Source organism: Haliotis rufescens, unplaced genomic scaffold (genome assembly GCF_023055435.1).
Source record: "Haliotis rufescens isolate VD_foot unplaced genomic scaffold, xgHalRufe1.0.p SCAF_8, whole genome shotgun sequence".
In the NCBI taxonomy this organism is placed as follows: Eukaryota; Metazoa; Mollusca; class Gastropoda; order Lepetellida; family Haliotidae; genus Haliotis; species Haliotis rufescens.
In genome coordinates this window covers 87,734-100,761 of record NW_025964372.1, presented here as the reverse complement: position 1 = coordinate 100,761, position 13,028 = coordinate 87,734, and the positions used below count along the sequence as shown (strand labels likewise).

The window sequence follows — 13,028 nt, the reverse complement described above, 5'->3', positions numbered from 1 at the left end:
ATATGTCGTCTGATACTACAACACCTAAAATGTCATTTGAAGATATTTTGTTCAAAGAGTGATTATTCATTGCTATATAATCTGCAGAATTCGATGACTTGTTTTATGTGAAGAAATTGCTAATACAGCTGACACGGCTATGTGAAATGTTGATATTGTTTGAACATTATTGATGACAGCCCACATTTGCAAACATTCAGCCATGAAACCAAAGATGTGGAAACAAGATGATGTTTTTTGACACTTACTCATTTTCTGACATATTAACAATACGTTTCTGTGGGATATCTGCAACTCTTATTGACATTGTTACACCATTTAATTAATTGAAACAATGAACATGGCAAATTAGAAAAAGGGTATCATTTATTGCATCCTTTCTGTTGCTGCGTTGTGTGACCTTTCAAGGTAGGGATACTTCCCAGCTATGGCGGCCAGAGCATTGACCTTCACTGCAGCAGCTTGATGGGGAAGCGCGGCAACTCTTCCAGGAACTCATGTCACGGAAACACTCCTGGAGGAGTCAGTCACAGTCAGCAAACATGGAAATGAACATAATCTTGGACCTCAGATAAAATTACAGGAAAGAAGACTGTTAGCAAAGATGTAAATGTGAAGAAAATGAGCATTGTAGCCAGTAAAATATGAGGTTTGCAATGATATCACAAGTTTTACATCAATCAGCGGCTGATCCAGGATTTTGAAAAAATGGGAGAGTGTACACTACACACAGGTTATGAAAAAACAACTTCACACAGGTTATAAAAAAAACACCGCAAGCCTTGAAGTAAGATATCCTGAAAGGGGAAGGATCTGCCAGTGCATCATAAGTTGTTCACTGAACGAGGGGCAGAATTCAGCAAGCATCAGCAACTAGTCTAACCCAGAGTAGCAATTACAACATTCATCATCTTATTGTTAACACTTCTGATATCTTGCTCACGTTATCCTGTACCTCAGTTGTCTCAACGGCCAGTTTTTCTGCTGAGGGTGAGGGTGAGTTTCGTTTTACGCCGCTTTTTTCAATATTCCAGCAATATGACGACGGGGGATACGAGAAATGGGCTTCACACATTGTACCAATGTCGGGAATCGAGCCCTGGTGGTCGGCGTGACTAAACATAGAGCCAGGATATGAACACATACAATATCAGAGTGTCATGCAGTGAGTCTATGAACACAAGCACAGCAGTATCACATAGCCAGGCCTTGAATACATGCAGCATCTACAGTACCATACCGCAAGCCCATGAATACAAGGAGTACCACCAGTATCATACAGCCAGGCCATGAACAAAGGTAGTACCATCAGTATTATACAGAGAGTCCATCAACACAAACAGTATCACCAGTATCATACAGCCAGTCCATCAACAAAAACAGTATCACCAGTATCATACAGCCAGTCCATCAACACAAACAGTATCACCAGTATCATACAGCCAGTCCATCAACACAAACAGTATCACCAGTATCATACAGCCAGTCCATCAACACAAACAGTATCACCAGTATCATACAGCCAGTCCATCAACACAAACAGTATCACCAGTATCATACAGCCAGTCCATCAACACAAACAGTATCACAAGTATCATACAGCTAGACCATGAATGCAAGCAACATCATCAGTATCATAAAGCCAAGCAATGAACACGGGAAGTATCACCAGTATCATATATCGAGGTCTTGAAAACAAGCAGTATCCCCAGTATCACACCGCAAGCCCATGAACACATGCAGTATCAGCAGTTTCATACTGTAAGCCCATGAACACAACGAATATCATCAATATCATCAAACCAAGCAATGAACACAGGCAGTATCGCCAGTATCATATATCCAGGCAAAGAAAACAAGCAGTATCACCATCATCATACCGTAAGTCCAGGAATACAAAGGGTATCACCAGTATCATACAGCCAGACCATTAAAACAAGTAGTATCACCATCATCATATATCAAGGCCATAAAAACAGGCAGTAACACCTGTATTGCACAGCCAGGCCATGAACACAAGCAGTATCACCAGTAACATACACCCAGGTCATGAACACCAGCAGTATCACCAGTATCATAAAGCCAGGTCATGAACACAAGCTGTATCACCAGTATCATCCAGTCAGGATATGAAATCAAACAGTATTATCAGTATCATTCAGCCAGGCCAGGGGCAGAAGCAGTATCACCATCATTATATACCCAGGCCATGAACACAAGCAGTAACGCCAGTATCACACAGCCAGACCACGAACACAAGCAGTATCACCATCATTATATACCCAGGCCATGAACACAAGCAGTAACGCCAGTATCACACAGCCAGACCACGAACACAAGCAGTATCACCATCATTATATACCCAGGCCATGAACACAAGCAGTAACGCCAGTATCACACAGCCAGACCACGAACACAAGTAGTATCACCATCATTATATACCCAGGCCATGAACACAAGCAGTAACGCCAGTATCACACAGCCAGACCACGAACACAAGCAGTATCACCATCATTATATACCCAGGCCATGAACACAAGCAGTAACGCCAGTATCACACAGCCAGACCACGAACACAAGCAGTATCACCATCATTATATACCCAGGCCATGAACACAAGCAGTAACGCCAGTATCACACAGCCAGACCACGAACACAAGCAGTATCACCATCATTATATACCCAGGCCATGAACACAAGCAGTAACGCCAGTATCACACAGCCAGACCACGAACACAAGCAGTATCACCATCATTATATACCCAGGCCATGAACACAAGCAGTAACGCCAGTATCACACAGCCAGACCACGAACACAAGCAGTATCACCATCATTATATACCCAGGCCATGAACACAAGCAGTAACGCCAGTATCACACAGCCAGACCACGAACACAAGCAGTATCACCATCATTATATACCCAGGCCATGAACACAAGCAGTAACGCCAGTATCACACAGCCAGACCACGAACACAAGCAGTATCACCATCATTATATACCCAGGCCATGAACACAAGCAGTAACGCCAGTATCACACAGCCAGACCACGAACACAAGCAGTATCACCATCATTATATACCCAGGCCATGAACACAAGCAGTAACGCCAGTATCACACAGCCAGACCACGAACACAAGCAGTATCACCAGTAACATACACCCAGGTCATGAACACAAACAGTATCATCAGTGTCATACAGCCAGACCATGAACACAAGCAACATCACAAGTAACATACAGCCAGGTCAAGAATACAAAAAGTATCATCAGTATTATAAAACCAAGCAATGAACACAGGCAGTATCACCAGTATCATATATCCAGGCCATGAAAAGGATGAAAATTCAAAAGAACTACGTCATGCTGTCCTTTATAGACACGAACAATGCTGGTGTCATCGCTGGGCGTGGGACACGAATTAACTACAAAAGAAATCAGCCCGTTTCAAAACGTAGCGTTTTAATGATTGAAATACCATTTATACTTGAAAGTGATGTCTTTTAATTTACACTTGAAATTGCTAGTAACTTTGTGAAAAGCCCCTTGATCGTATGCCTATAAACCCCCACAATAAGAACGCTGTGAGCACAAAGAAAGACATAATCGACATTTATATTCACTCACACATGATGGACTTAATACATATATACAACCTACCAGTTTGAGTGTGTATTTGTATATAGCTATTGAAATTTAACATAAATTGAATGTACTTCAATGTTGGTCGGTAATAACACAACTAATTTGGTAAAATCTGAATGATCTACTCCCTTCTCTTGAGACAACCCCTCTCTTATTCCCAAATATGCAAGAATCTTGCATGACTGATTTCTAGACAACTTAGCACGACGTCCCAAAGGGAGATTAAAGAAAAAATGAGTTTGTCACAATCCTTCAAAACTTCTTTTTGAATCTAGTTCACATTACACGACTCTATAATAACTGCTCAGTCAAGTAACCCATTAGTGAAGGAAGTTATGTGCGAAGATACTTATACATATGGAGATGATGACGTCACTTCTAATACTAATGGGTGAGTATGGTTTTACGCCGTTTTTAGCAGTATTCCAGCAACATCACGGCGGGACATCGGAAATGGGCTTAACAAATTGTACCCATGTGAAGAATCGAACCCGAGTCTTCGGTGTGACGAGCGACCGCCCCACTTTTGATACGAAGCTATACACGTCAAACATAAGTAATTCACAACTTACACACACGTTATACAAAAGTAATACACAAGTTTGAAATCGTATATGCACATGTTGATAGACAATAACAGCATTATCTCATGTTTGATGATCAGTTATCAATAAGCTGCTTGGATCAATTTGAGTACACATGAGTGTTCGACAGGAACTTTTCCTACTATGTTTTGTTATAATGGCAACCAATAAATCCTTTCCCTGACAATGTACAAGGCCACGCTACATATATTGTTGAAAGAGTCATCCGTGATTCACACAATTTTATTTGCTGTTACAGTGGCTTGCCGTCACGTGGTGCATACACAACAGATTATCCGCAGCCACCCTGCCAGACAGAGCGTAGTCACAGCTCTCTGCGGTACAGGCTTAGCTCTGTGAAAATGGGACGTTTCATGGAGACGGCGCTACTCCTGGTGTCCATTGGAATCGTTGACGGTACGTTTTAATTTGTTGTACTAAAGACATTCTGGTTGGCTTAAGAATGAACTCCTGCAGTATCAATAGCAGTGGTTCATTGGCGTTTAATTATAGGACGATCCTTGTACTCGTCATTCCACGTACGTATTATGTTTCTAGGTTTGTCAGCACCATGCCTGTGCTCGTGGGTTTCACCGAAATGATAAACGTCTGAGACCTGAATCACTTTCGGCTTTCCTGCTGCATTGAGCTAACACACCGTTATATAATTGTAATACTTTTAAAAGCGGCGTTAAACCCAATTCACTCACTTACTCACTTATCACGTATTGATGTATAAACAGGATATTAAGTAAACTTTGAAATCATTTCAAGTATATGACTTTTTTTTAAACAAAACTACCACGACAGATGATTTACCTTATGCATAAAATAATTATACAAGCACATCACAAGCCGATAAATCAGCTAACAAACTAAATAAAGTGTTGTATTAACATGAAGATATTAAGCAATATTCCAGCTATATGACGGTTGTCTGTAAATAATCGGGTCTGGACCAGACAATCCAATAGCATGTCCTAACCACATAGACAGACCTACAAAAATCAGTTGTGTTTTCTTGCCATCTCCAGAAGTTTGGGCCTTGAAGTGGACTTCGTTGTCACATAATGAGTTTGTTGGAATTAACGGAGCCCGAAAATAACAGTTCACCCAAGTTGACATCTCGGGTTGTTTGAGATGTAATTTCTTTAGTCTCACTTTCTTTGTCCCACTGCATTTATCGTCTTGTGCCAAAACTCAGCATTCCTTTTGGGGTGTCTAGATCTCATTTCCGATGGCTATGGTTCACCATTCGTTTCCAGACTTTCAGTGACTCAACATTTGCATCAAATTAATTTGATTTTTGATGGTGCATTTTTTAAATTTCATTATGAGTTTTTTTTCAAGTGCCTGACAACTGAAGTAACGGACAGGGCCATAGCGAGCAATGACGTGGTAAACAAAACAGCATAAATAGCGTTGTTCGGATATTTTGGTACAAATTCATTTTACAGCCAATTGAAATGAATTACTGAACCCAACTTTGAGTGCATTCAGGCACCCCCATTGCTGATGTACCTGGAGTACATATTTTGGAATAGATTTCTGAAAGGTTTGTCAAAGATTGATGATTATGCAGTAGGTGTCAGGGTTCAATTAGCCTCTAAGCTTTGGAGGTAGATAATTCAAAAGCTTTTTTTCTTTTCCTGTACTGAGAGACTTGTCCAGTTTAGTTTCTCGCTCTATCTCTTTTCCCAATCAGAAGATGAAACTCCATTGGATGTGGTGCAGTGAACTATCTCGTCAACATGTCTTGCATTCTCTTTCTTTTCAACTAGACATTTACCCATGAGGCATGCCTCCACTATCAAATTCCTTCTAAGCACATCTGTTATTCTAAGTAGCTTATTCAACTCCTCCCCAGGGTAGTTTTGAACTTCAAGGTTCACGCGTGGCATGGAGAGGACAATGGGAACATTTGTCTGCACTTGTTGTTATGTCCTCTACTGTACGCCTGAGTTCCACTGTGTCAAAGTAACCCCAGGGCCCAGTCACGTGGTGTCTGTCATTCTACATTCTGTATGACTGCAGAGGATAACATCTTATTACATACCCCTACCACTATGTGAGTCCAAGGTAGTTCTCTGTGAATTTGGGACATTTCAGGTAGACGTGTAGGATTAAACGTAAAAAGAACAGTGCGCATACTGTATGCACCAAGGTGTTAACGTTTTTACCTTCATAAACGCTAATAACATATTGAACTTAATTCTTTTAAATAGAAATGTCAACAATATTATCTTCACAGACTGCTTTTTAATCATCATCACAAAAAAACGTACACAACAGTAGGAAATCAGTGGCATCGTTCAGCTCAATAATGCAACACAAGACCCGCCCATTCTGTTCCCAATCAGGAAACAGTATTCTGTCAGTGGGGTGGCCTAAGTAAAGTAAGTTTCTTTTGGTTCGTGCGCAAAATTGATTGTTTAGTTAGCCAATCAAATGCCATGAAATCACTTGCAATATATATATCAGGTTACCTGTAAAAACGGAAAAAAACGGTACATGTTTTCCTATAAGCCTTTTTATATCAAAAGGGACGTAGCCATGTGGTTATATCATTTGCTCTTCGGGCTTTACGCCAGGGTTTGATTCCCCTCATGGGGACATTGTGGGAAGCCCGCTAGGTGTTCCCCGTTGTTACATTGGTACTCTTTTGCTATGGACATGTATACAGTGAACTATTGGTGAAGTGGTGACTTGTGGCTGGTTTTAGTCAGCTTTAAAAATGAGAGAATAAATAGGGCCGTTTATAACTCCCGAAAGTCAAATTTTGCGCGAACTCTGCCATTATCTGACTTTGAAGTAATATGTTGAGTAGACATACCATCTCGACGTCGCTTGACTCGTTGGTTTCCGACAAGAAGTGGGATCAACAGTCCACATTTTCGTAAAGCCCCGTTTATTGCGATAATGCTCCCGGTAAAACAGTAAAACGTATGACGATATATATACAGAATTTGATATAGTTTTTATCTTTGTGTGGAAATATACTGAATATGATCCTTAAATATGTCCATGTTCCATTCAGAATAAAAGAAACCCCGTTATATTCTTCACTATAAATGCAAACAGCTTGAGAGTTTGTAACACACTTTGTACACTAATTTGAGAGATTTCTGAAGAATTTCTGATTGTTGCCGTGAATAAATGAACCAAGAATCGCAATTTGCAATCCATTCAGTATTTATGTTGTTTATAACATTACTGTAAACGCTTCTCCGTGTTCTGTTGTTCGTAGCCAAGTTTACCACTTTATACTCACTAACAATAATTTAATTAAAATAACTGTGCTGAAGCGAATTTATTCACAGAGGAGTGGAGTGATTAATCTAATTTATAAAATTCTTGAAAAAATAGGTGTCAGTTGTCGCACCTTTCATTCTGCTGCATTAATTTTAGCATGTTCTATCTGTTTCTAATTCTTTGTTTATGTTTAAAGTAGAATAGTAATTTATTTTATTTAGGCAATTTATATAAGGCCTAAATACTTCATTCAGTATACAAATGGACTGAAAATTAATATTAAGAAGTTCCAAAGTAGTTAAAACATCACTATAGATAGATTATGCCAGGTTTAAGACAAAAGAACATAAAGTATACAATGAAGTTTGTTAATTTTCTTTTCCTCTTATCATTTTCAGTAATCGGGTGATGAAATTTAACATAAACATGTTTGGAATTTGTTATCATAACAGAATAAATGGATAGATGTTTCAGTCAATTTGTAATATAATTGAAATATTTAGGCATCTTGTAAATTTATTTCATTTTACACATAGACTGTAACATAGATACTGTTCGGTTAAAATTTCTTTTCATACAAATCCATAGCTATAGAATGTGGACGGTATACACTGAGAACAAAAGACGGGGAAGGGTGTTATCTGATATATCATAAACGTCATTCAGAAGGAAAGGCGGGTGGGGTCGTTTCGAATATGTTAATAAATACATCATTCAGAACGATACACGGAGTCTGTACACAGCATGTTTTATACATCGCCCAGAACGAAAAATGTGGCACTGTTCATGTCGCATGTGTTACATACTTCATTCAGAACGATACACGGGGGAGTTTGTACATCGCATGTTTTATACATCACTCAGAACGAAAAATGGGGCAGTGTGCATGTTGCATGTGTTACATACTTCATTCAGAACGATACACGGGGGAGTCTGTACATTGTAGGATATAAAATATACGTCACTCGGAAAGAAAGGCGGCAGAGAGCGTATATCAGATATGGTATATATACTTCAGTCCGAACGATAGACGAGGAAGTGTGTACATCGGATAAGAAATATACGCCACTTAGAAGGAAAGGCAGGGTGTATAGTGGATATGTTACATACATCGTTCCAAACGATGATCGGGGAGCGTGTGTATCGGATGTATTATACACATCATTGAAAATGGAAGGATAGGGAAGCTTAATTATATCAGATATGTTCTATGCATAACTGAGAATGATAACTGATTCTGTTCGCAAGCTATCGGATTTAGAGAAGTAATGAAATTGATACACGACGAAACGACTGCGATGTCAGCTGTTTTGATCAGATAAAGACTGTTATGTGATTTGAAACCTTGGACTAACAAATGTGAATAGAGTATCTATTATCGCAAGATAATTTCTGTTTAGGATCAACAACTCCCATGACACAATCCCCGGACTCAACACCTGCAGGTGTATCAACACTACCCACACCTGTATCCAGCAACTCAGGGACAGGTGGACAAGAGTATACTGAAGGTATAAGTATATACATATCTTCTTAAACCACTTTGAATAGTGTTTCAGTTTTTCACGGTTTGTCAGCTTGGTGTCGGAGGAAAGACTGATGTGATGCAAATATATACAATATAAGGAATAACAAATATGTATAATGTTTGCCAAAACAATCTTATTCCTAAACTATGACATTTAAAGGCTTATATTTGTTTGGTTAATAACCACTGTTTATCTAATATTTGTATCGTATAAAGTTTGGTTGATCACAGTTCATGGATTATCACATTGCTGTTTATGGTCATATGGTCAGCTTTCTCGGTTGATGTGTCTGATCTTGTGTGCTCTGGGGTGCGACCCCCTCAGTGGTGTAGTGGGTAGAGCGTCTGCCCGGAGAGCAAAAATTCGGTGGTTCGATCCCTGGTCGCGTTATACCTTTCTCGCTTTTTTCTCGCTCTATCGTTTTCTCACGGTAAAGCAATATCAATATCCCCTGTTGACGACTATAGGGGCTGCATATGTTATCTGTTTCAATTGGGAGGGAATGTTTACAAATATTACATAGCTCACATTAAAACGCACAATTGATAAAAAAAACAACATACAAATGTTAATTGTTACATAAATATCCCTGCTTGAACAAAGAGCCTATACTATAATCGGATATCTGGTCTCACCTACAGGGAAAGTTCAACTCTACTGTACAAGCACATTAGCATCAAATGTAATTCCCGATGAAGGTTTGGTCTTTATGAAATATAAGAAACGATTTGTTTTTAAATAATATTTACAACGCATAAGAGGTTACGGGTTAGGGACTCTGTCAAAAGTCGTATATGTGACTTTAGTAAGGTGAAGACATATCTAATCTGCTAGGGAAACATAACAATGGACATTGTATAACTGTTATCTGCATATTTTGCATGCATCTATATCAATATAATTGTCATCCAAACATAGCACGAGCACGTGTTTGGCTTCACTCCAAATATGTTGACCTTCAAAATAATTCTTTGGACAATACAAACTGTGGCTGATAATACTGACATTTATTTGTCATATATGTAATTCATAATTTGTTCCAGTTCAATGTATCTTTTAAAATTTCGGAGCGGTCGGGTAGCCTAGTGGTTAAAGCGTTCGCTCGTTACGCCGAAGATCCGGGTTCGATTCCCGACATAGGTACAATATGTGATTTCTGGTGTCCCCCGCCGTGATATTGCTGGAATGTTGCTGTTGATAACACCGTTATCAAGCAAGTGATGTGCAGAGGGTGGTTGACAAGTATATATACAGGTAGGAGGCAGTGTTTATACAGTAGAGTGGATTGGGATGTAGTTACACTGGAGTGGAGAAGCCTGCTATGTACACAAAGGGTAAACATATTGACCGATGAAGCCAGTAATATAAACAAAAGGGTGACGCCTCCTTTATGATTAAAACTCACCTCAACCGTCACTGACTTATCGAGGAAGTATTGAACAAAATGCTGCGATTGACAAGGAACGTGCGAGTCGGCTGTTATTCAGGCTGCTGTTGTACTTGTTTGTCAGATCGTATATTTACAGGCCGCCTTGATTTTAGTAACTCTGTAAAATGACGTTAAATTTGCCTGGGCTCACGTTATATCTATTTTCATCGATGTTGTTATTTTGATCTAGATCGAGTATCTTTTATATATACATGAAATCGTGATAGAGTGATAATTGTCCTTTGGCGATAGATTTAATTACTTTGGACAGAAGTCACATTAACACATATTTGGTTTGTAACATCAGAGTCATGTATGTCAACCCCAGGCACACAATGCTTAGTCGAGTGATGCATTTAAATTATCAATAGTCAGAAGCTAGCTTGTACCGTTGTTATCCATTCTAAAACAAACTGTGTATACTTGTTCCAGGTGTGGGCTACCTCCTGGTATACATTCAGTATATCGCGGCGGCTCGTTATGCACTTGAAGTGGCAGCTGGGGAAACAGGGGGATCCTTTCTGGTTGATTATCCACAGCTGGGATATACCGTCACAGGGACTGTAACACCATACGGGTACACTTATGCTTACATAGATTCATTATGGCGCATGACGGTGGGTGTGGAAAACAAGGCTTTCATACTCCACGTCTTTGGTAAGGACATGGTCGTTCACGGACACTACGGATATAGCATCTTTTCTCCCCTCCCGATCTCTGCCCTAGGTTTCAGGTATGTAGTATCTACCTGTCTGGAATATAAGATGCACGTGGTGTTAGTGATAGCTAACCACAACCACAAGATAGACGTGGACATCACGCTGATGCTGGAGGGGAACGTCACCTATGACAACATGACCTACAACGACGGAGACACGATTCATGTGACTCTAGATGAGTATCAGACCTTCACGATGAAGAGTGACTATGACCTGACTGGAACTGTCATCAACGCAACAAACACTGTAGCTGTGTTCAGTGGGGCAATGCAAGGCGATTACTTCACGGCCGTGACGCAACTATTACCTGTACGACATCATGGGACGGAGTATGTTATGTTTACAGGTGACCACCCCTATTATTGGAACGCGACATACCAGCTCCAAGTTATTAGTGACCAGAGCGACACTGAAATTAAGTTGAACAATGGATCTACATTCTCTCTGGGTGACAACCGTGTATATCGACAATACCTCGCCCAGAATGAGAGTCTATATCTTACTGCCACAAGGCCTGTCATGGCAACCCTGTGTAGAAACGTCCCAGATGTATATTATACTGGGTTTGTTGTTGTAGTTCCAGTTACGTATTTCGTGAACACTGCATTGATTCCTTATTCATGGTGTATAAACATCCTGACTAAACAACACGTATCAGATATTGAAGTATTTACTGGTGATATGGTCCCTGTTACACTGGACTGGGTGGACATCCCCGGCAGTGATTACAAAGCGGGAAGAAATTCTTCATACAGCAGATACTTCGTCCGCTCTGCCAGCAGATTCGCTGTATATGGGATTTCCATCGACATTGTTAATGGAGGCTACCGTTTCCCTTCTGATCCACCAACTACAGGTGCTGATGCAGGTAAGTTGAACGACACCCTGAATTTGGGAAAGAATTTAATTTCAGTATGCACATGCCGTGTTTACAGTGTAGAGCTGTGTTATTTGTATATTTGTCCCTGTATTGAATATGGAACCGGAAACAGTATGTCACATCTAAATTTAGAAAACCGCAGCTGGTGTTGAGAAACGACACATTAGCATTTCCTGTCCCAGTGTCGCAAAATAACACCCACCACCACACAGCGACCACCTCCCCCCGACCCCCCCCCCCCCGGACAACTTTTATTGGTACAGGCTCGCCCCAAGAAGATTAAATCGGCGGACATTTATGTAATTCCCGCCCCCACCTGTATAAAGTTTCCCCATATTTGTTTTTGCACATATTGTTTATTTTTGTTTCATTAGTTTTATCCTCCACATCTTTTATACTAAGACTATTTTTTATTTACAAAAATATATGATGTTTTATTTAATTAATGTGCCATACTTATACGTCTGTACTATTCTTTATTCTACAAAAATATATTTGTGTGATTACATATGCAGTTTGAAATGCAGTAGAAAAACAGTCTACTATCAGAAAAAAGGGATCTGAGACATGCACGTCTCCATAATGATATTTGTCAACTACTCTAATAATTTAGGTGTAGGTAAGAGAATTCATGACTTTGTACAATTTCTATACCACCAGACTGCAGTCATTGTGAGTGTACTTGACACAGAATGTCTTCCTCTCATTTTGAATGTTCACATGTCAATAACATTGAGAGGGCGTCATGACTGAATGTGTGTGAAGTGATGAAAGAGAATGTGTGCGTTCAATAATCAACTGTCAACTTCCGTTTGTTGTATACACTAACTCCAACATTTGTCGCCCTTTATCTCTCTGCTTTATTTATTACTTGTAACCTCACTTTTCTTTTCATTCATAAATGTTGACTATGCACATTTAAGAAATATTTCAAACATGTATCGTGTTTGCTGTACAAAACCATGTCATATTTTCCTTATATTGGCATGTG

At 39.7% G+C, this 13,028-nt stretch overlaps 1 protein-coding gene across 1 annotated transcript in view; it reads left to right on the top strand.

Annotated features, from left to right (window-relative positions):
* Nucleotides 1-13,028, top strand: part of LOC124141767 — a 54,430-nt gene that overhangs the window by 24,446 nt on the left and 16,956 nt on the right. The window contains exons 4-5 of the mRNA XM_048388859.1: nucleotides 8,881-8,991; nucleotides 10,871-12,025. Of these exons, the coding sequence (XP_048244816.1) occupies nucleotides 8,881-8,991; nucleotides 10,871-12,025 (1,266 nt within the window). The remainder of the gene's footprint in view (nucleotides 1-8,880; nucleotides 8,992-10,870; nucleotides 12,026-13,028) is intronic.